This window comes from Vigna radiata, chromosome 5, assembly GCF_000741045.1.
Source record: "Vigna radiata var. radiata cultivar VC1973A chromosome 5, Vradiata_ver6, whole genome shotgun sequence".
Lineage (NCBI taxonomy): Eukaryota > Viridiplantae > Streptophyta > Magnoliopsida > Fabales > Fabaceae > Vigna > Vigna radiata.
In genome coordinates, this window is record NC_028355.1 from 20,820,760 (window position 1) to 20,845,508 (window position 24,749).

General features: G+C 29.1%; 4 protein-coding genes and 1 non-coding gene across 5 annotated transcripts; 3 read left to right on the plus strand and 2 right to left on the minus strand.

The window, feature by feature from the left end:
- The first annotated feature begins 1,546 nt into the window (after positions 1–1,546).
- Positions 1,547–3,688, plus strand: LOC106760447. Its single transcript, XM_014643878.2, has 7 exons — positions 1,547–1,727; positions 2,182–2,268; positions 2,376–2,618; positions 2,692–2,853; positions 2,936–2,989; positions 3,071–3,214; positions 3,302–3,688. Exons 1-7 carry the CDS (start codon positions 1,575–1,577, stop codon positions 3,686–3,688), a joined length of 1,230 nt encoding a protein of 409 aa, XP_014499364.1. The 5' UTR covers positions 1,547–1,574.
- Positions 3,689–3,944: 256 nt separating this feature from the next.
- LOC106760448 lies at positions 3,945–9,146 on the plus strand. Its single transcript, XM_014643879.1, has 8 exons — positions 3,945–3,952; positions 5,609–5,696; positions 7,262–7,348; positions 7,750–7,992; positions 8,120–8,281; positions 8,379–8,432; positions 8,545–8,688; positions 8,763–9,146. The coding sequence occupies exons 1-8, from the start codon at positions 3,945–3,947 to the stop codon at positions 9,144–9,146; spliced, it is 1,170 nt and encodes a 389-aa protein (XP_014499365.1).
- Positions 9,147–11,297: 2,151 nt separating this feature from the next.
- Positions 11,298–14,979, plus strand: LOC106760449. The gene is made up of 7 exons (XM_022780306.1): positions 11,298–11,463; positions 13,203–13,289; positions 13,581–13,823; positions 13,951–14,112; positions 14,210–14,263; positions 14,378–14,521; positions 14,593–14,979. The coding sequence occupies exons 1-7, from the start codon at positions 11,299–11,301 to the stop codon at positions 14,977–14,979; spliced, it is 1,242 nt and encodes a 413-aa protein (XP_022636027.1). The 5' UTR covers position 11,298.
- A 399-nt stretch (positions 14,980–15,378) lies between these two features.
- Positions 15,379–15,458, minus strand: TRNAL-UAG. Its single transcript has one exon. It is a non-coding gene; the product is annotated as a tRNA-Leu (tRNA).
- Positions 15,459–15,793: 335 nt separating this feature from the next.
- LOC106762260 (protein EARLY FLOWERING 3) lies at positions 15,794–20,739 on the minus strand. The gene is made up of 5 exons (XM_014646058.2): positions 20,379–20,739; positions 19,800–20,294; positions 18,794–19,629; positions 17,178–17,229; positions 15,794–17,052 (listed from the first exon to the last, which is right to left on the minus strand). The coding sequence occupies exons 2-5, from the start codon at positions 20,013–20,015 to the stop codon at positions 16,036–16,038; spliced, it is 2,121 nt and encodes a 706-aa protein (XP_014501544.1). The 5' UTR covers positions 20,016–20,294; positions 20,379–20,739; the 3' UTR covers positions 15,794–16,035.
- Positions 20,740–24,749: the final 4,010 nt, after the last annotated feature.

The following is a 24,749-nucleotide window of genomic DNA, read 5'->3' on the forward strand; positions in this document are numbered from 1 at the left end:
CTAAATAATAAATAAATAGCTTAAATATTATTTTGGCTCCTATTTTTTTGCTTTGGTCCTCATTTCCTTCGATCAATTTAGTTATTTTTTATAATACTATCTAAATTGTTAAAGGGAGATGAACAATATACATCATATATGTCAGTTTATGAATTTTTATTTTTTTTTTATTTAAAAAAGTTATTCATATGTAATGTTAATATTGTATAACATGACACTGTTAGTAATACAATTTTCAGGTAATAACAATAGTCTCACGTGTCAAAGTCAATCCCATGTGTTATTGCCTTTTATTCAATTCAATAATAATTTTCCTTAATTTTATTTTATTTTATTTAGTTACAATATTTTTTGTTATTTTTGTTCAATTCAATCTTATTTTTGTCTCTTTTTAAATTAAGACTAAATTTTAGTTTTATTAAAATTCATACTTTTATTAAATATTTTTTTCGTTATTTTTAAACTAACTTGACTCTATTATTGAAATATAACTATTAAATTTTTATTTGATTTTTTATTTATGTGAAAAGTAGGATTATAGTTGGTTTAAAGATAATGAAAAAGAATTTTTCTAAATTTAAAAATAATAAAGAATTCTCTTTCTAGTTTTAAAAATAAATTAGATTTTTTCTTCAAATTTTAGAAATAAATTAGAATTTTCCTTGTAATTTTGAAATTAATATTTTTCTTTATAATTTTAAAAATAATAAATAATTTTTCTTCTAATTTTAAAAATGAAGAATTTTTGTTGTAATTTTAGAATTAATAAAGAATTTTCTTTCTAATTTTAAAAGTAAATTCAATTTTTCTTTCTAATTTTAGAAATAAATTAGAATTTTCCTTCTAATTCTAAAAATAATAAATAATGTTCCATATAATTTTTAAAATAACGAAGAACTCACCTTATAATTTTAAAAATAATGAAAAGAAAATCTCCTTTTAATTTTAAAAATAATGAACAAATTTTCATCTAATTTTAAAACAATGACAATTTTTTTTTCCAAAATTTAAAATTGAAAGTAAATTAAATAAAATCAACGAAATTAATTAAACAAAAATAATGAAAATGAAAACTAGATAAAATACGAAACAATGATATATCACATTAATATTAACTTAATATATGATAATGAGAATAACTAAACATATAACCATTTAACATGTAAATAATTTTTTTAAAATTAAAGTAATAAAATAATAAATTAAATAAAACTTAAAAAATATATACACGTATCTTTTAATTTTTTTTTATCAATTTAGATGGAGTTATAAAAAAATCAAATTAAACAAAATTAATTAAAATAACAATTATATTAAACAACCAAAACATAAAAACCACATTGAAGTATTAAAAAGATAAAAATGATATTAAATAAAATTAAAAAAATAAATACCAAAATAATATTTAAATGTAAAAGAAATAAAAGCATAGTATAAAAGTCAAAAGAACTAACTTTGTAATTAATGCATGAATAAATGAGTGATTAATATTTAAACATGATAGGCATGGAAGTTTAAGTCGTAGATGTCTTTTAGAGGTTAACAGGTAAGTACAGAAAACAAATCAGAGTGAAATGAGAGAGACAAAGGCTAAAGTTTTGTTCCTTTGGGCATTCTTTGCATTGTACATCAGATTCATCATTGAAGCACACCAATCATCAACGCTAGAAACAGAAATTGAAGCCAAATTGAGGCAACTCAATAAGCCTGCTGTCAAAACCATCAAGGTTTGCATTTACAACATTCTCTCACCCTTTTTAATACGCTTTATTTATTTTTTTTCAGATTTTACCTTTTTTTTTCAATGCTCCAAAACGAGAAAATATATTAAACAGAATTTCTTAAACTTCTCAAATATAAAATTAATTATATCTAATTATATAAAGAATTAATAATCTGTTTTTTAATTTTTTTTTGCGTAAAAGTACATGTCTACTTAAGACATATATTTTTCAGAGCTTGGTTATTTGTATGGAGTCTAAAATATCTCGCTCATTCCTAGGAATCTAATTCATGAAAAACTTATAAGTTATTTGAACATTTATACCATATGTTGTTAAAAGATATCCTTCAACGATGCTGTCAACATTTAAAAATAAATACATGTGCAGTATAGATATGATTTTAAATTTAAGAAATAAAAACAAATTGTAAAGGCTATAAATTTTTTTGTGTGTGCAGAGTGAAGATGGAGATATTATTGATTGCGTCAACATCTACGATCAACCTGCTTTTGATCATCCGGCTTTAAAAAACCACACCATCAAGGTCTCAATGATCATTTAATTTTTAATTTAAAATGAGTAGTTTTGACATTAAAATTGTGATTTTACATTTGAGTATGCATCTTAATTTATAAAGAATGGATGTGGCAGATGATGCCTGATTATCTGCTAAAATCTGAAGATTCAAGCACAGAAGATGATTTGGAGACAGAGATATTTCAGACATGGCAAGAGAGTGGAAGTTGCCCAGAAGGAACCATTCCGATACGCAGAATCCTAAGGGAAGACTTACTCAGAGCTACTTCTCTTCATAGCTTTGGCCGGAAATTTCCTCAACCTCGTCAAAATGTAACAGCAAACCAAATAAAGGAATTTATTCCACAAAATCGTTCGGTAAGTGTCGATTCATATCTACAATTACGCATGTATTTTGAATTTGGTGAGCCTAACTTATAAGTTAATGCAGTCAGCATATCTTGTGACAATGGGATACAATTATATTGGTTCACAAGCAGACATCAACGTTTGGAATCCAAAGGTTCCCGAGTCAGGCGAGTTCACCACAGCTCAAATATGGCTTAAAAACAACAACAATCCCTATTTTGAAAGCGTGGAATCAGGGTGGATGGTTTGTCATTGTCACCCTCGCAAAACTCACATTCACTGAATAACAAACACATCACTAATGCTTCCTTACTATTATGATTCAGGTGAATCCCAAGCTGTATCGTGATGGGGCAACCAGGTTTTTTGCGTATTGGACGGTGAGTTATTTTGCTGATTGATCTTGAAAGATCAGACATTGGTTTAATCGTGGTGCGTTGATTTGGTTGATTGTGATGCAGAGGGATTCATATAGGTCCACAGGGTGCTTTGATCTTACTTGTTCAGGATTTGTGCAAACAGGGCAGGTGGTGCTTGGTGGTACCATAAAACCTATATCATCACGTCGGGGTCAACAATATGACTTTAATGTTGGAATGTTCCTGGTAAAAGAATGTTGAAATTATTAATTAGTATTACTATTATTATGTTAGAATTGATGGTAAAAGATTAACGTGGTGTGTACGATGTAGGATGCACACACAGGAAATTGGTATCTGAAGGTGAATAAGAACATCCCTGTGGGTTATTGGCCGGCTGAGATATTGGGTTCTTTGAGGCACAGTGCGATATTGGTTGAATGGGGAGGACAGGTGGCAAGTAGCAACATAAGGAAGACAACCCCTCACACGACAACACAGATGGGTAGTGGAGATTTTGCAGATGGTCGATTTAAGAATGCTTGTTTTATGCGAAACATAAGGATTATGGATTATTCGCTTCAACTCAAGTATCCTAGTTATGTAAGTTCAATGGCTGATGAACCCTATTGTTACAGTGCTCTCAATGAAGCCAAATACGGGGCTGAACCTATCTTTTATTTTGGAGGACCTGGACGAAGGCCACCCTATTGTCCCTAATCCCTTTCCATTCCTTAAAATCTCTTCCTCAAATAACATTCATTAAGTAATATATTAATTTCTATATTAGTTCAAGAAGTTTTATAAATTATTCAAACATTCATGGATACCAATAATACACATTAATTGGATTTTAAATATCAGTGCAATGCAACTTTATCTCTAATTAATAATAGGTCATATTAAAAGTTGACAAAAATATGAACTCAACTTACACTTTGATTGGTTATAGATAATTGTTGAGTCATAGTTACAAATGTTTAGGTATTTTATATAAGGTTTTAAACCCCATTTACATATAAATAAATGTGAATTGCAGAAAAATGGTCATAATTAAAATGCATAGTTAATGGAAAGTGGAGTGCCAAAATGAAATAATAATAATAATAATAATAATAATAATAATAATACAAAATTAACAATTTCATAAAGTTCAAACTGATTTTACAAAAGTTTCATAAAGTTATGGAAGACAAATCTTAAACATATTTCTCACTATCTCTTTGTGGAAAGAAAGTTAGTCCTTAATCATCATTATCTTTTTGAAACTTATTCAAATCAAATTTACAAGTATTTTTTAGATTTATGTATACCAAAATCTCTTAATATTTTTTGTGTTTTTCTTCTTGAAAACTCTTGGTTGAGCCAACACCTGGATTAACTTCATGAAAAGCTTCAACTTTATTCATTTTATCATCTTGTTTGTTATTAAAAGAGACATCTTTGTATATAAAATAAGCACTAACATTTTTTTATATTCTAATAATTTTTTAGTTAAACTTTTACTTAAACTTTACATTTTTATTTTATTTTATTTTATTTGACTTTCAACATATTTTTTGTTTTTTTAATTAATTCGCAAACTTTATTTTTGAATGGGACCCATCTACTTTCAAAATGAGTGAAATGAATTATTCTATATCATATATAACATCCTATCTTATTATTTTTACATGAGTATATAAAAATAAAATAAAAATGTTATTCTAACATTACATTATAACTGTATTTATATTTGTCTGATAAACTTGAAAAAAATATTTGTAAAAAATGTAAAAAAAAAATGTTTTGATTAGGATTTCACACCCGAAATAATAATATATTTAAATGATTTATAATAAACATTTTCTCATTGTGTATATTTCATATAACTTCCTCATATTTTGAAATTATAACATTTTAAATATTATAGTTATCTTATATAGTCGTAGTTGAAGATCATAATAAAAACAAATACATTTGCGCAGTTTTAAGTATCAAATTTACTTTAATTTGTTTCTTGCTCTTAATGTTTGATTATAAATTTAAATATATTTCAATATACAATGTTTTATATGAAATAATTTTTTTTTTAATTTTGATATATGTTGATTATCAAAGTTAAAAAATAAAAACACAAGTAAACATAATTACTTTAATATAATTACATTAAAATGTTTATATTACTAAAAGTATTTTATATTAAAATTTGATTTATTTCATTCTTTGACCAAATTTTCACTTTAATATCATTTAAAAAATGTGTTTAATACGTTATACAAATTTAACATAATTAAATTAAAATAATTATATTATTTGTTTTTAAAATTTGAAGCCAAAAATATATTAAACTTTTAAACAAAAATAAATTTTAGTTTTAGAAGGACATCCAATAAATTTTATTAATTAATAAATAAATAAATAAAGTAAAAAAAAGGAAGTTACATGTCAAACAATTAATTTATAAAAGTCAAATCCATTCTAACTTGGTAATAAATAAATCAATAAATGAGTGATTGATATTTATTAATACAAGTATAAGTTATAGACATAAGTTGCTTTGTAGGTTAGCACAGAAATGAAGAGTAGAAATCGGAGTGAAATGAAAGAAACAAAGACTACAATTATGTTTCTTTGTTTATTTTTTGCTTTGTGTATCAGATTCAATGTTCAAGCAAAACCATTATCAGAAACAGAAATTGAAGCCAAATTGAAGCAACTCAACAAGCCTGCTGTCAAAACCATCAAGGTTTGTAATTACATCATTTTTTTTTATTACGACTTTTTTTTTTTTAATTTTAATTCATTCAAATCCTTTATTTCCAAACTATGTGTTTACTTTTTTTCATGTAATAAAAATAATAAAATTATAATTATGAAAATAAATATAAAATTATAATTTTATTATAGATAGTTTTATTTACTTACTTTATCAAAATAATTAAATTTAAACAATTCACTTAAAAAGTAAAATTAACAAATAATTACTTATAAAAAGATAAAATTAGAAAAATTATTTACGCGAGAAGATTGAATCTCTCTTTATAATTATATAGATAAATCAAATAATTGACGCTTCCAAAAAAACATAAATTTCTCGTCTTAAATAAAAAATACACTAAAGAGAACTTCTTAAGTTTGGTTGGATATCTAAGTGTAAAATTTGAATTTTTTTAATTAGTCTTTTTATTATCATGTTCTATGTTTTTAAAATATATTAACGTTTTAAAATATATTAAAAAAATTAAAATATTTCAAAAACACAATAAAAAACAGTAAAAATTTGAAAAAAAAAATAAACTTGGAAAAAGGTGTTTCTCACGAGCTTTTATAATAAACAAATAGTGAAATTATTTAGAAAAATGGTACTTTTTAATATATATTATAAGAATAAAATGATAATAAAAAAATGGTTTTTTATATTTTAAAATAAATAAAAATAAAAAATAAAAAAGAATATCACCAAACAAATATAAAAAATTTATATGTATTAAAGTATCCTTTCTTAATTAATTAATGTAATATAAAAGTTATTAAAGTCAAAGAGAATTTCCTAATTTAAAAACAAATTTCTGAGTTGAATAACGTAACATTAAAATTGTTTTAATGTTCCTTCTCAATTTTTTAGAAAGTATGTGTCTTCTTAATACCGTGTTTAAAGATTGATTACAAAAATGAGTTAATAAATTATTATTTTTCATATTTTTTAATCAGGTTCATATTTTATTTTTTATATTTTTGGCATACAAAATTAGCCGGGATAGTATGTTTTTGATTTGTAATAAAATATTAGTTTTTTCTTCTTACCATAAAATAATTTATATTCTCTTTTTAAAATAAAGTATTAATTTTGACGTATTTTCCCAAAAAAAAGAAATATGATATATTTTTATTTTTGTTGAAATTAAAAAAAAATTTAATCAATAAAAAATAGTTTTGTGTGAATATTTTCGTAAAACTTTAGTCCTCGTTAATTTTGTAGAGGCGTGAAATGGACACAAAATAGAAGAATTATAAGAACTAAAAATAAAAGAAATGTTTTAATAATGATTAGAATGCAAAAACTGCAATTTCTATTCATACTAGAAACGAAATGCTTGAGAATTTTTTTTTTCTTGAAATCTAATTTTATAGAGGTATAAAGTATATATGATTAATGTTTTAATGTATGTAGCTGCCAATCTTTGCAAAAGATTACTATTATTTGGAAAATTAATCAGTTATAATTTAGCGCAATAACAAATTAGAAAGAGTTTATTATATGTTATGTAGTTATAATTTTATTATTATTATTGTTATTATTATTCCTTGCAGAGTGAAGATGGAGATATTATTGATTGTGTCAATATTTATGACCAACCTGCTTTTGATCATCCAGCCTTAAAAAACCATACTATCCAGGTCATCTTACTCTTCCTATTCTTAGTTGATTTTTATAATAAAATAATAATACTTAATTATAATTCCTAGATAACAAATTGGCACTTAAAACACATATTAAATTATAAGTTTCATGGCATTCATTAAAAATCACATAAAATTTACAAAATGAAATACACAATTTAAATAGTAATGTTTCAATTTTATGACTACAACGAAACATTCTGATCATCTCTTAAAAAGGCAACTTTTATACTAAGAACTCGATGGGGTACACATCTACATGTCATTCTAAACACCAGACTTAAAATGAGATAATTGTTAGGTGTAGAAACAATGATAAAAAAAATTATTGTTGTCTTTCTTGATATCACCATTCTAATATTTAGTAAGTAATAGCATTTAATGATGGGATTTTGCAGATGATGCCTGATTATCTGCTACAATTGAAAAATTCAAGCACAGTAGAAGAAGATTCAGAGTCACAGATATTTCAGACATGGCAGAAGAGTGGAAGTTGTCCACAAGGAACCATCCCTATTCGTAGAATTCTAAAGGAAGATTTACTCAGAGCTGCTTCTCTCGATAGCTTTGGCCAGAAATTCCCACAGCACTACGATAATTCAACAGGCCAAGAAGACGGATATGTTCCCCCAACTCGATCGGTAATTTTCTCAATCACAATCTGCAATTATATCTGACCATTTTTTTATTTGGTTAGGGTAACTCGATTAATGCAACCTAAATTTTAGTAATAGATAGAACTGATGGTAAGGTAACATGGTGATGCAGTCAGCATTTCTTCTGACAGTGGGATTCAACTACATCGGAGCACAAGCAGACATCAACATTTGGAATCCAAAGGTTGCTCAGACAAACGAGTTCACCACAGCTCAAATTTGGNTCAAGAACAGCAACGGTCCCTATTTTTCAAGCGTTGAATCAGGGTGGACGGTCNGTTCCCCTCACAAACTACTGTATTGTAAACCTCTATTGCACCACAACCCATACCATAAACTTCAACAATGCTTTCTCACTGCTATTGATTCAGGTGAATCGCAAGCTATATGGTGACTTAGCCACCCGACTTTTCGCCTACTGGACTGTAAGTGTGTGTATGTGTATATCTTGGATGAAATATTAGTAATTTTGCAAAGGAGAATGTAAAAAATTGGTGTAATTTTGGGATTTTTTATTTGGTGGGGTGTGTGTTGCAGAGGGATTCATACAGATCAACTGGGTGCTTCGATCTTACATGTTCAGGATTTGTGCAAACAGGGCAAGTAGCGCTTGGTGCTAGCATAGGACCTGTATCATTATTTTATAGAGAACAGTATGACATTAACGTTGGAATGTTCCTGGTGAGATAATGTTGAATTATTAGTATGTTAAAATTGATAGTAAAAGGATTAACGTGGTAGATATGTTGTAGGAGCCAAACTCGGGAAATTGGTATCTGAAAGTGAAGAACAATATGGCAGTGGGTTATTGGCCAGCTGAAATAGTGGGGTTATTGAGACACAGTGCGACATCGGTTGAGTGGGGGGGACAAGTATCAAGCACGAATATAAGAAAGAAAAGGCCTCACACCACAACACAAATGGGTAGTGGAGAGTTTGCAAATGGTCGATATCAGCAAGCATGCTACATGAAAAACATAAAGATTATGGATTATTCACTTCAGCTCAAGTATCCCAGAGATGTAACTCCAGTGGCTCAAGAGCCCTTTTGTTACAGTGCCGTCAATGATGCGAGGCGTGGGGTGGAACCTATGTTTTATTTTGGAGGCCCTGGTCGAGACCTACCCTACTGTCCGTGATCCATAAATCGTAATAGGAAAATGACGTTTTAACACCAATTTTTGACATCATTTTGACACTGCACACGTGTCAAAATGTAATTGGACGATTTCAAATTAAAAAAAGTTGAAGTAGGAGTATATTTGGAAGAGAAAAACCAAAGTTTGTTTTTTTAATTTGAAATCGTCTAACCACATTTTGACACATGTGCAGTATCAAAATGGTGTCAAAATATAATTTTCCTAAACAATATCATCAATCTTTCAAACCACTCTCTTTTTCCTTTTGAGTAAGTTCATGTACTGTGTTACCTGGAAAACCACTTCAAGGAGAACCGATTCATTATAGTGCTTTATACTACCATCTCTGCAACTAACTTTGAATTAAAATAGTTTTTAATTATGTTAAAAGTCGCATATGAAGAAATCAGTCCCTATTTAATCGCAAAAACAACGAACCACTCGGCCAAACTGTCTGTTTCTTATGTTTAAAATCGGATAAAAAGAAATTAAGTCCTAATCCTTCAATGCCAAAGACAATAACAGTTTTAATTAAGAAGAATAATAAAAATGAAAGCTGTGGGTCTTTCCATGTGAGTTGAATATCGTATAACATAATAAAATTGTTTTTTAACATTCCTTTCATAAGGGGTCTTCCTTTTATAAACTTCTCCACTTTTTCATTTATAAGATATTTGAGTTTTCAACCATTTAGTTACAAAAGGTTAATCAATAAAATTATTAATTTCCATCTTTTTAAATTAAATTCATGATTTTATTTTTAATAATCTGTTTAACTTTTTTCTGCCTAAAAGTTCTTGTCTACTTAATACCCCAACTTTAGAAGTTTAGGTTACAAAAAAATAATCAATAAAATTATTATTTTTCTTTATTTTAAATAAATTTGAATAATATATTTATTATTTCGATATTATTTTAACAAAAATAGTCAGAATAATATATTTTATATTTATACTAAAATTTTAATTTTCTTCTCTTGCTATAAAATAATCCATGTTCTCATTTTTATCAAATTTCAAAAATAAGGAAACATAGTTATTTTAATCTAATTACAATAAAATTTTACACTGTCAAAATATTTTATATTAATATTTAAGCTGTTTGTATTGAACACGTTTTTACTTTAATATTATTTAAAAAAGTGTTTGACATGACACGTTATACAAATTTAATATAATTAAATTAAAATAATTATATTTATTATTTTAAATTTAGAAAAAAAAAAATTATATAAAAATTTAAAAAAAAAAACTAAATTTCAATTTTATAAGTGCATCAACAAATTTTATTAATAAATAAAGTAAAAACAGGAAGTTACATGTTAAACAATTAATTTATAAAAGTCAAAAATATAGTCAGACCCAAGTTACAATTCATTCACAATTGGATTTTAATTATTTTTATATAATTTCAAAGATAATTATATAATCAGTAAAATAATAATTAATTTACCTTTAAACTTAAAAAAATTATAAAAATATTGTCAAAATATTAAAAACTCGGTCCACCACGATTCGGATCAAATAGGGTTGAAGAAAAATAAAAATTTTAATCTGTGTTAATTTTTAATCTGATTCATTTAGAATTTTGTTTATCAATATTGAATCTATGATGAGTCAAGTTCACTTACCAATCCACCTAATTTAGTTTAATTATTTATTATTTTATATTTCAATATTATTTGTTAACATTTTTATGAAAAAATATTTTAAGAAAGTAAAATATTATAAATATATCAATTCTAATCTTATTTTATAAATAGATTAATAACATAACAATTATCAATATTATAAATTTATTTATTCGTTTTTTAAATTTGTTTTCTGATTACATTTAAATTGTTGTAATTTAACACTACTTTAGAATTAAATTTATTTAAATTTAAATAATAAAAATATTGTAATTTAATTTCAATTTAAAAAAACTTATAATTAAGTAAACCAATTCAATCAATCTATTTTTTTTATTAATAAATAAACGAGTGAGATTCACTTATTTAATAACCTAATAAATAAATAGAATTACGAGGCATAAAAGTCAAAAGAACTAACTTGATAATAAATAGATCAATAAATGAGTGATTGGTATTTATTACGGACGCCTATACAAGTTTAAGTTATAGACATAAGTTGCTTTGTAGGTTAGCACAGAAATGGAGAGTGAAATGAAAGAAACAAAGGCTACAATTATGTTCCTTTGTGTTTTTTTTGCATTGTGTATCAGATTCAACGTTCAAGCAAAGCCATCTTCAACTGTAGAAACAGAAATTGAAGCTAAATTGAAGCAACTCAACAAGCCTGCTGTCAAAACCATCAAGGTTTGCAGTTACATCATTTCTTTTTATTACAATTTTTTTTTCTTCCACATTTTAATTCTCTCAAATCCTTTATTTTCAGGTTATGTGTTCACCTTTTTCATATAATAAAATTAATAAAATTATAATTATGAAAATAAATATAAATTTGTAATTTTATTTATTTTATAAATAATACTTTATTAAAATGATTAAATAAAAAACAATTCACTTAAAAAGTAAAATTAACAAATAATGACTTATTGAAAGATAAAATTAGAATAATTATTTACGCAAGAAGATGATGCTTCCAAAAAACTAAATTTCTCGTCTTAATAAAAAATACATTTAAGAGAATTTCTTAAGTTTGGTTGGATATCTAAGTTTAAAATTTGAGTTTTTTACTAAGTCTTTTTATTATCATGTTCTATGCTTTTAAAAACATTAATGATTTAAAATATATTAAAAAATTAATATATTTCAAAAACACAATAAAAAAGAGTAAAAATTTGAAAAAGAAAATAAAGCTGAAAAAATGTGTCTCTCACAATAAGTAAATGAGAAAGTAGTAGGGTTGATTATTTAAGCGTTAATCATAGTTCCTATAATAAGCAAGTAGCAAAATTATTTAGAAGAATGGTAGGATGATACACATTATATTTTTCTAACATATATTTTTCTAACATATATTATAGAAATAAAATAATCATAAAATTAAACTTTTATGTTTAAAAAATATGAAATAATTATAAAAAATTTGTGTCAAATATCTTTTCTTAATTAATTAATGTAACATAAAAGCTATTAAAGTCAAAAATACTTTTGCTCATTTTAAAACAAATTTATTAGTGAGTTGAGTAACGTACATCACATTAAAAGTGTTTTTAAATGTTCCTTTCAAATTTTTAGAAAGTATGTGTCTTCTTAATATCCGACCTTTAAAGTTTGATTACAAAAATGAATTAATAAATTATTAATTTTCATAGTTTTTAATCAATTTCTTAATTTATTTTTTATATTTTTGGAATATATAATTAGCCCGCATAATATATTTTCCATTTGTAATAAATTATTAATTTTTGTTCTTCTTACCATAAAATAATTTAATTCTTTTTAAAATAAAGTATTAATTTTGACGCATTTTCCCAGAAAAAGAAATATGAGACGTTTTTATTTTTGTTGTACTTTAAAAAATAGTTTAATCGATAAAAAAGAGTTTTATGTGAATATTTTCGTAAAATTTTAATCCTCGTTAATTTTGTAGAGGCGTGAAATGGACACAAAATAGAATTATAAGAACTAAAAATAAAAGAAATGATTTAATAATTATTAGAATGCAGAAATAAAAATAAAATGTAAGTTCATACTAGAGACGAAATATTCAGCATTTTTTTTTCTTGCAATTGAATTTTATATAGAGGCATAAAGTATATCTGATTAATGTTTTAATGTAGGTAGCTGCTAGTCTTTGCAAAAGATTACGATTATTTGGAAAATTAATGAGTTATGATTTAGTTGTATAGAGACTGAAATATCTCATTTATCATTTCATTTCTAAAAATCTAATTCATGAATCATTTATGCTATTTAAATAGCTTTACTATATGTTGTTAGAGATATCTTTCAATGCAATATTTAAAAATAAATACAAGTTTAGTATATGATATCTAATTTAAGCACTACCAAATTAGAAAGGGTTTACTATATGTTATGTAATTATAAAATTTATTATTATTATTGTTGTTGTCTTTTTTTTCCTGCAGAGTGAAGATGGAGATATTATTGACTGTGTCAACATTTATGACCAACCTGCTTTTGATCATCCAGCTTTAAAAAACCACACTATCAAGGTCATCTTACTCTTCTTCTTCTTAGTTGATTTTTATAATAAAAATAATAATACTTAATTATAATTTCATTATAAATCATATAAAATTTGCAATATGAAATACACAATTTAAATAATAATATTTCAATTTTATCACTACAAGGAAACATTTACATGTCATTCTAAACACCAGACTTAAAATGAGATAACTGTTAGGTGTAGAAACAATGATAAAAAAAATTATTGTTGTCTTTCTTGATATCACCATTCTAATATTTAGTAAGTAATAGCATTTAATGATGGGATTTTGCAGATGATGCCTGATTATCTGCTACAATTGAAAAATTCAAGCACAGTAGAAGAAGATTCAGAGTCACAGATATTTCAGACATGGCAGAAGAGTGGAAGTTGTCCACAAGGAACCATCCCTATTCGTAGAATTCTAAAGGAAGATTTACTCAGAGCTGCTTCTCTCGATAGCTTTGGCCAGAAATTCCCACAGCACTACGATAATTCAACAGGCCAAGAAGACGGATATGTTCCCCCAACTCGATCGGTAATTTTCTCAATCACAATCTGCAATTATATCTGACCATTTTTTTATTTGGTTAGGGTAACTCGATTAATGCAACCTAAATTTTAGTAATAGATAGAACTGATGGTAAAGTAACATGGTGATGCAGTCAGCATTTCTTCTGACAGTGGGATTCAACTACATCGGAGCACAAGCAGACATCAACGTTTGGAATCCAAAGGTTGCTCAGACAAACGAGTTCACCACAGCTCAAATTTGGCTCAAGAACAGCAACGGTTCCTATTTTACAAGCGTTGAATCAGGGTGGACGGTCAGTTCCACTCACAAAATACTGTATTGTAAACCTCTATTGCACCACAACCCATACCATATACTTCAATAATGCTTTCTCACTGCTATTGATTCAGGTGAATCCCAAGCTATATGGTGACAGAGCCACCCGATTTTTCGCCTACTGGACTGTAAGTGTGTGTGTATGTGTATATCTTGGATGAAATATTAGTAATTTTGCAAAGGAGAAAGTAAAAAATTGGTGTAATTTTGGGATTTTTGATTTGGTGGGGTGTGTGTTGCAGAGGGATTCATACAGATCAACTGGGTGCTTCGATCTTACATGTTCAGGATTTGTGCAAACAGGGCAAGTAGCGCTTGGTGCTAGCATAGGACCTNTATCATNANNTTANAGAGAACAGTATGACATTAACGTTGGAATGTTCCTGGTGAGATAATGTTGAATTATTAGTATGTTAAAATTGNTAGTAAAAGGATTAACGTGGTAGATATGTTNTAGGAGCCAAACTCGGGAAATTGGTATCTGAAAGTGAAGAACAATATGGCAGTGGGTTATTGGCCAGCTGAAATAGTGGGGTTATTGAGACACAGTGCGACATCGGTTGAGTGGGGGGGACAAGTATCAAGCACGAATATAAGAAAGAAAAGGCCTCACACCACAACACAAATGGGTAGTGGAGAGTTTGCAAATGGTCGATATCGGCAAGCATGCTACATGCGAAACATAAAGATTATGGATTATTCACTTCAGCTCAAGTATCCCAGAGATGTAATTCCAGTGGCCCAAGAGCCCTATTGTTACAGTGCCTTCAATGATGCCAGGCCTGGGATAGAACCTATGTTTTATTTTGGAGGCCCTGGTCGAGGCCTAGCTTACTGTCAGTGATCCATGAATAATATCAATTACTGCATCATCAATGTTTCAAGCTACTCTCTTTATCCTTTTAAATAAGGTCCTTTACTGTTTTAACCCACAAATTAGCAGGAACTTGGCAACCACTGTGACCTGGAAAACCACTTGAAGGAGAACCAATTCATTATAGTGCTTTAAACTATCTTTGAACTTAATGTAAAATAAATAAAGAAAATGCATTGAAAACTGTGAATAAAAGTTAAAGGCCTTCTACCATTATCTCAGGACAGAGGCTAAATCTGGCGCCATAGACCACTCGGCCATACTATCTGTTAATTATGTTAAAAATCAATTATAAAGAAATTAAGTCCTAAACTTTCAATGGCAAAAACAACGACAGTTTTAATTAATAAAAAAAAATAACCAAATAAATGACAGCTGTGGGATTTGAACCCACGCCCTTTCGGACCAGAGCCTAAATCTGGCGCCTTAGACCACTCGGCCAAACTGTCTTTTTGTATGTTATCACACAAGTTTATTTTTAACGTAATATTACTGTTAACAAAATCATCTAACAAAGTTTGAATTAGATAATCCAATAGCAAACGAATATCATCTTTTTATAATTTTAAAACCCAAACCGTTTCAAATCAATTTGGTTCGAAAAATTGAGTCAGTTCTTCCTGTGTTCAAGACACAGGAAAAAAGAGAGACCCCCTGACAATTGGAATGGCGTGCATGGCTCCATGAGAAGAAAATGGTCTCAAAGTTATCTCATGCAAATCGAGTAACAAGTAGATTAACAAGTAAGATTTCTATGACAGTTACCAGTTCCAAGAATGCAATATAAGGGTAAAATAACTCCTCCGAAACAGAGGAAGAGCAGCACTTATGTGTAGAACGAACATGTATGGAAACAAGATACAATAAATATTACATTTTGACCAGTTCTGAAATACCACATGTATCTACATACCAATGTGCTGTAACAAGGTCAAAACTACGATAAGAAGTATGAAATAAAACAGTTTGTTTCATGACATAATACTCAAGAAAGAACAGGAACTAGGCAGACTTCTTGAACCATCACTAGACTGAGTCATACTGTTTTCTCTCTTCCTGAATTGATTGAAAAATTCTAGCTGCTGAAGCAGTTGCTGATATTCGGTTGTGCGGCACGACTTTGATTACTCGAGTTGGTTGTCCGGTTTCAAGAGAGCGAGGAATAGACTCAGGTTCTGCCGGAACCATAGGGAAAAGAGGAAGAACATCCCTTCCTTCTGCAACTTGCCCTGTGCTTAATGCCTGTGCCATTTCATCAGGACTACTTGCTGTACTACCCTGCAACTCAAAATCCTTAGATGTCTGATATTTCAGGACATGTGACGATGCTCCATTTCTCGGAGTTGGTAAATTACGAGAGCTTTGATTGTTTGTGATATGATTAGATTCCCCTCCAGGTAAATGGCCATTATACCTGTGAGAACCTAGTGAAGAGAACTGGTTCACCTGATCAACAGCTGACTCTGACATTGTTGCATTCATAACTGTCATCCCATATGGAGGGAAGTAAGCAAGACTTCCTGGAGGTGTTTGTGGTGAAACCCCAACTCCTTGATGAGAAGTTGGGATTCCATAGGCTGGATTCATAAAATTACCACCAAAAGGAGCAGGCCCACATCCTCCACCATCTGTTCCTGTGAATCCAGGCCTAGGATATGGCTTGTAGACAAGCCCGTCGTAAGGAGTCATAACAGGAACTAACCATTGGTGCCCGGCTGACTGCTGGAAACACCAAGGGCCCATTCCACTGTCAGCAGCCACATTTGCCTGTTGAGGATTTCTTGGAAAAGGAGTGTAGTTTGAAAGGTGGCTATCGTTTTTCACTGATGAGAGAGACGTCTTGCCAACTGCGTTCTCCGCAGAACATTCCATTTTATGATTTAACTTTTCAGAATCATCTTTGCGCTTAAGGGTTTGTTGCCAAGGTTTTACAACATATTCCAGTGAAAGTTTCTTCCGAGTAGATCCCTTTGGAATAGACTTTCCCAGAAAAGTGCCATCTTCAAGCAAAACCTCGGGTGATCCAGCCATCAGTTGTTGGACCTGCTTAAACATAAAAAATACTTCATCAGTATGAAAAAACTTCACGAGTGTGCGTGAAAGGGAAGCTAATAAGCTTCCCATTCTGGACCAACACATGATACTGAACAGTAGCAGAGTTAATTTACCTTTATCAATCTGTGAAGCTCAAACACTTGGACAGCAAACACTCTCTGTTGGCTGTAGAGAGGAACAAGAGTTGGATCAAGAAAATTGCACAATACTCATCTAGTAAGGATTTGAGACATAGAATTGAAATAACATAGAAAATGAAGTTATTGAAGTATATGATCATGTCGGAACTAGGATGCACTGGCATAGAACTAACTACCAAGTCAAAGGATCTCCAATCAAATTAGGTAACTGGTTAAGCAAAATATCTTCTGGTCAACAATTTAAGTGTTTGGGTGGATTGTGGGGGGCGGCGGTGGAATATGCAACATGTACATCAAAATCATATAAAAAATATCTATATGATATATTCATACAAATCTCAGCGTGGTTCTTGGGGAGGACTTAACATATTATTAACAAGACATAAATAAGATAACCATACCCGGTTCACAAATTGTATCTAAGACTTGTATCTAAGCCCATTTAAAATTACCACAGAAAAAACATTATATAATTCAAAATAAATATTTGAATAATTTCTTTGTCTCTATTCGGAATAAAGACTGGATAACAAGGAGCATTGGAGCATACAACAAATTGTGGGAACATTAGCATTCAACAGTCACAATCAATCAATCACTCTAGAAAAAATGTAAAATTTCACAGTAAACTTCTTTTCTGGGGCTGGGGATAAGCACATATACATCAAATTCATGCAGAAAAAATATCTGTGATATGAAATTTATCCAAGCTGTAGGCAAGACCACCTGACTAACAAAAGTGTGTATAAGTCCCAACCTAAAATTCTCGAAAGTAGAAAAAGAAGACACTGGATAAGTTACAGAAAAAGGGGAAAAATCCCCTTATCATCAAAATCTCAGTCATGAACTCTCCAAGTGTCCCTACCATACATCCAGGGCCATCCTGCCTTACTTGGTCCCCCTTCTTAGTTCAAGTCCTTCAGTGTAGTGTAAGGAAACTTGCCCCAGTGGTGACATGGAGAACCAAGCAAGAGGAAACGTGGACAGAAACATATCCAAAATCCAGTGGCTAGAAGACAGTGAATCATGAGATTATATGCTGTCACAAGGGTGCCCTCCAACATAGTATAATATTAAGACTGCTCACTGCCCTGTTGTAACCAGCATCCACCATTAAAACACTATTAAGGACTTTGATTTTACAGCAACAACAATAACAATAGTCATGTCCCACTAAAGACACTTTGAATCTATAAAAAAATTCAAAATAGAAGGTGCCCCAGGACTAGCAAATTTCCTTTCTTGAAAACAACATTTATAACTCCTTAATTGAAATGAAAATATTCAGCCCACATGCATAGAGTATATATAACTAAGGATGCATAATTGGAGAAAACAACAATCAGTGATGAACAGTTTCCTAAAATCAGTGGAAATATTAAGCTTCCACCAAAGTATGGCTTTTGGGTTTTGCAATCTAAATCTGCATATGGTTGTCCTTGACCACAATAGTCAACAATTAAGATATTGTCATGTCCAATCAATTAAAAGAGTTTACTATTTATATGACAAACATATTTCACAAGGAAAATGAACTTCATTAAGACCATTAGGAACTGCCAATGCAACCGACAGGGAACATGACTTACTGGGCAATTGCTCTTCTAGCTTTCCAGAATTGCTTTTGACCTATTATTCCAACAACATCATCTGGAGAAATGTTCACTGGTGACAAATTGTCTACCGGGGAGATCTTTGAAGCATTGTCACTTCCATTTAATTTTCCCCCCTGTATCAGACTGCCCGTCCCGGTATCATGATGTCCAGTGTCATTGATTGCCTCAGCTGGATTGGTTTTGTTTGCTGTAGCGGCATTTCCATTACCAATCTTCCTTGAAGACTGAACAAGAGAACCACTGTGTCCAATGTCATTGGATTGGGACCCCACTCCACAGTCCTGCCGTAAGCAAGCATCATCCTGTCTAAACCTGTTCCTTTTTGATACATGACAATCTTGAAACTCTTGATTCGGAGTCACCTTGGCTTGCCTTACTAAGGTGTCAATATTTTCTCTCGTTGATATGCTTCGGACAGACGTTAATGGCTGGTCTTTACTTGTACTTACTTGTGGAAGACCATCAGTCTCACATCGCGCATCTTTCCTAACATGTGAGGACCCAAATTGTTTGGGAACCCTTTCACAATCACTTTGCCCTGCAACTGAACAACCGAAATACCTAGTGCCTGTATGAGTGATCTTTTTCCTGTCGAAACTCTCAACACTTTTATCATTACACTGACCAACCCTTGAATGAACGTATACAGGAACCCTAAAGTCTTCTTCATATACCTTCTTTCTCTGTTCAAGAGAACAAGTCAAATTTGCCTCTTCCGATTGGCGAGAGTGACATTTTTCTACGGGACGAATAGGTTTCTGCGATGGCATATGAACAGGAAAGACATGATTTCTCTCAGGGACAGTCCCCTGAAAATAGGTAAATCCAATTTCAAACATTCAGAAAGAAAGACAACCATCTCTTGCACAAAATAGTCAGAACATACACAAGAACAGAATCACTAATTGGCAAAATAAAATACTCTCATACTTAAAGAAACTACACGAAATCATATCAAGTAACAGAATTCAAATATTACCTGACTTGAGGATGTAGGGGGAGCAGTATTACTGGAAATATTTTGGTTGAGTGGCAGAACACCTGAATTGAACCTTTGAGAGGGAATACTAAACCGCTCATAGAGGGCCATCTTATTCCTAGGTGGTGCTCTTGGTCCTCCCTTTTCTGTATCATTGACATGTAGCCTAGGGAACATTGGCCCCATCACCTTCTCATCATCCTTCCCTCTCCTCATTCTTATATCTCCAAATCTTAATCCTAACAGTACACAATACCTTACGTTTCTTTCTTGTCCTTTTATGCTAAATTTTGCAATACATGATTCTCTTATCCACAAATCCAAAAAAATCTCTCACCAACAACACGATTAACGTCAGATTAACACTTAACCATGAAACTCCAAAACAAGCTAGTATTTTGATGACGGTAGGGGCTGAACTTGTGGATATTGAACCTACCCACTTCTCGATATGAAGTCAAATCTCAACCTTTCTCAATAGGGTATCCAGGGAACCTATGCAAGAACTGAAAATTTTCAGAACCGAAATCGAAAGAAGGCAAAAAAAAAAAAAACAAAGATAAAATAACCAATGATTACCGAAGAAGTTTGAAATTGTGCAAGAAGCGTTTGGGAAGGGAAACGGGTCAGAGCAGAAGTAGTTGATGTGAGAAAAAGTAATGGCGCGAATTGGCAGAGAAGGCGAGAATTTAGGAACAAGAAGGAGTGATGTTGGGAAGGGACAGAAGAGAGGGAACAAATTCGAGAAGGGGAAAAGGAGAAGGAATGGATCATCATCTTAGAAAGGGAAAAAAGAAAGAAAAGTGCAAACAATGTGGACCCCCTTTTTTGGATAGAACTAGAACCTCCCTAATGCACTAAATTTTTTAACTGGATTTTCTTTTTCTAATCTTCTCTTTTCTTTCTGGATAACATTCATGGATATACTTACATGGCACTTACTTTCTAATACACACAACACTTTTCTGCTTTCTTTTCTTTTCTTCTGTTTTCAAATTCGATAGTTTTAAGATATTTTTATCAACATGATGTAATAAAAGAATCATCGACAATAGTGTAAATCCACGTGTTGGGCTGTGATTGTTGCACGTCATTGTGGGTTTTGCCCTTTTGGCTGCATCGGAATCTTAAAATGACAGACTGTGAAAAGCACCAAATAAGGCAGATTCCATGAAATCCGCATTCGTCACTGCAATGGATGTTATCTGTTCCTACAGGAAAGAATCGACGTGGAATTTAATCTACTTTTATTTTATTTAGCCAGATTAAATCTATTTAAAAAACTAATTTTTTATAATAATTATAACCTTTTATCCAGCATCTTCCTAACAAAATTGTGTTGGCCATTTTCAATCATTTATACATGTATGTCAGCGTGTTTTAACTTTCAGTACTAGGTGATTGTTGACTAAAATAATAAACTTTTGTTTTCTTAAAATACTAGACAGTGTATTTTCCATGTCATCGAAATTAAATTTTTCTAGTGTATGTTAGTTGCTTTTAAGAGAATGGTACTAATTTATGACTCTTTTTTTTCTTTTTATTTCTAACAAGTCAACTCGATACGTATGTAATATCTATTGACTTCGTTACTAATTAATTTGATTACAAAATTTAATTTATTGGAATATTCCTTCTTAATCATATTTGTAAAGGTAAATTTATATTTACTAAAATTAACAAATACTTAAATATGTTTCCGTGTCTCATGTGCGCATATTTTATTATTTTAGGAGAAATTATATATTTTTTTCATTCAAATAACAATAGGAACTTTTTATTATCGTCCAGTTATCGAAGTTTTTCTTTCTTATCTATATTCAGTGACCGACCGAAGTTAATTTTGGTTGGTTCAAAAAATTATAGAATTTATTTAAAATAATATATTTTAAAATAATGAAATTTATTTATAAAAAAAGTTATTTATATTAAAATATAATATTAAAATAATCGAGTCTTATTATTATTTTAAAATATAATTTTTAGATTTTTACATAAATAAAAGATTGAATTAAATTTTTAAATTGTGAGAATTTGAAGTTAATTAAAAGATTGTAGAAGTATAATTTTATAAGACTTCACATTTAAAATGACACTTATAAAAGGATGCACGTTTTAAAGTTTTAAAGCGTAAATAAAAACTTAACATCAATAACACCTGCAGTGTTTAATAGACATGAGAAAACTTCATTAACGCTTTATTATTTTTGTAATTTTTTTATTCATCAATACCTCTCTTTCTTAATATGAAAAATATTAATAAATTAACTTTATTCGTGATATTTCCATATGGATGAGCACAAGTAGATTGTGAATGACAACCAGATGATAGTGACAGTATTCTTAGTTAATAATAATATATTTTATTAGCGACCAGACAATACTATGGTTATATTCTGTGTTATTATTAAGGGATAAATTACGTGTAACGAACAAGACAACATAAATTGACATGAATAAATACCCAAACTTAGTATTTAGACTCACATCTTTACTGCAATTTTTATTTATTTTTTGAGATCTTTGGTATTCAAAAGCTATGTTCAATGTTGACTAATTGGATTTAAGTGAATTTATTTATGTAGTGAGATGTTGGAATCTTCTGGTTAAATCTGGGTTTGATTTTAATTTTTCTATAGTGGATTTGAATTGGGCTGGCCCTTATACTTAAATTTGATTTGGGCCTTAAGGCTTTCGTTGTGCTAACTGGTTTGTTGGAAGGATGATATCTAACACCACAATTTAGTTTAGGAAAAATTCCTTTTAACATTTTTTTTAACAATTTTTTCACAATGTATATGTGACAGTTTGTAATTGGTCTGTTTTAAATACTTTTTAAACGTAAATTCAAATAGACCAATAAAATAATGACACGTGTCTCATTATAAAAAAAATTATCAAAAAGTGTTGTAAAAATATCATTATTTTAGTTTAATGATAGTTTTCTCCGTTTTATATGTTTCTCTTCCTCTCCTTCCACATGAAAAAAATTGTCATTTTACTCTCTTTTTAAATTCTATAATTTAGAAGTGAACTTCATTTACATACTGAAAGTTTTATGGATTATGTAATTCCAAAATCATATTTAAATTTCGAATAGTACAATTTATAAACTAAAAATTACTTTTTTTTTCAAGAGTCGAAAATAATTTTTAAATTACATAATTTAAAAACTAAATACTTCTAAAAATCAAAGAGAAGAAAAATAACTTTGAAATTGCATAGCTTAAAAATAATTTAATCTTTGAATTACACGGTTCACAGTAAAATGATTTTATTGTTTTTATATAAAGACACGGAAAGAAAAATATATATGAAGTGAATAAAAAGAACTGCATACTTTAATAGTTCATAAATTCTTATACTAATAATAATAAAATAATAAAAAAAAATATTTACACAGTATTAATGTTTTTTATTTTAATAACTAAATTTTATTTTGTGTGTGTGTGTGAGTGACTTATCTTTGTTTGGAATTTTGAGGGCGAAAAATGTTTTGAGTTTAATTAAAGTTATCTTTTACTAAATTTAATTGAGATTTGTTATTATTAATTTATATAATTTGCTTAGAAGAAAGCTTAAATATGTGTTAACAGTGTATTTGATAGAGACAGAAATATATATGCTTCTCAAGCATTATATAATGTGTGAAAAGAAAATAATGACCTGTTTTCAACCACCAAAGTATCCTAAAGATGGATCTTTTAGATGAGTGTGTGTGGACTGTGATTGTTGATGGATAATCACGAAGGCATGGTTCCACGCAGCACGCCACAACAGCTTTTTGTCTTTCTTGAAAGAATTTTTCTTTTAATATTTTTCTGACAACTTATTGACAATAATTTGATAATTTGTGATTAGTCTATTTTAAATATTTTTTTAAATAGACTAATAAAATAATGACACGTGTCGTGGTAAAAAAGTTATTAAAAAAAGTTGTCTAAAAAAATGTTTTTCGATGGAATTGAGAAACCACCGTCAATTTTGTCTTGTTTTTCATTTATACGTTTGCTTACCCATTGGAATCAACGTACTTTGTTTTCTATTTATCTCTTATTACTTCAAACTGAAACAACCACATTTGCTTTGTTTGAACTTAAAGGGCCCCTCCATTGCAAATGCTGCATCCTTGACCACATCTTGTCTCTTCCAACTCTTAGATTTTCACATGAGTGGATATTATCAACAACATTATTTTTCTCTTCTTCATAAAGAAATAGACAAGTAGCAACACCAAGTGGATAAACTTTAAGATTCGTCTTAGAATACAAGATAAGCTTTGCTTTGTCAGCATCACCATCCACATCCCCCATCTAATCTTCCTTAAGATCAATCCAATTGCCTTATTAGTTTAATCATTTCTTATTACTCATAACTCAAACCTTTCATAATATTCTCTGTTTTTTCTTCATTGCCAATCACGTAGTTATTATTCTTCTAGGATAAATCTTTTTATATAATATTCAAATACACTTGTTAAATATTTATCGCTTTCATACTTTTCTGATTTCTATAAGGAAAAAATCTAAAGGAAAGTATTAATAAAATAAGAGTTTCATTTTTTTAAAACAAAAAATTATTCATTGCTAGCGTAAATTTTCTTACTGTTTCAGTTAATGAAATAATACTTTAAGTGTGAGTTAAACACAATTACATAAAATTCAATACTTTTTAATAATAGAGCAATTTAGGATTTCTTCATAGTATATATAATTTTTTATATGTATATATTCTATTCATATTAGAAACGGAGTCAAATATAATTATACTTTGTTTATAATTAATGTTATTTAATTGTTTTATAGTTACTTTAAAAGTCAATGATGATGGAGACATATATATATATATATATATATATATATATATATATATATATATATATATATATATATATATATATATATATATATATGGATGAAAAAACTGTACTGCAAGTGAGTGACTGAAGCT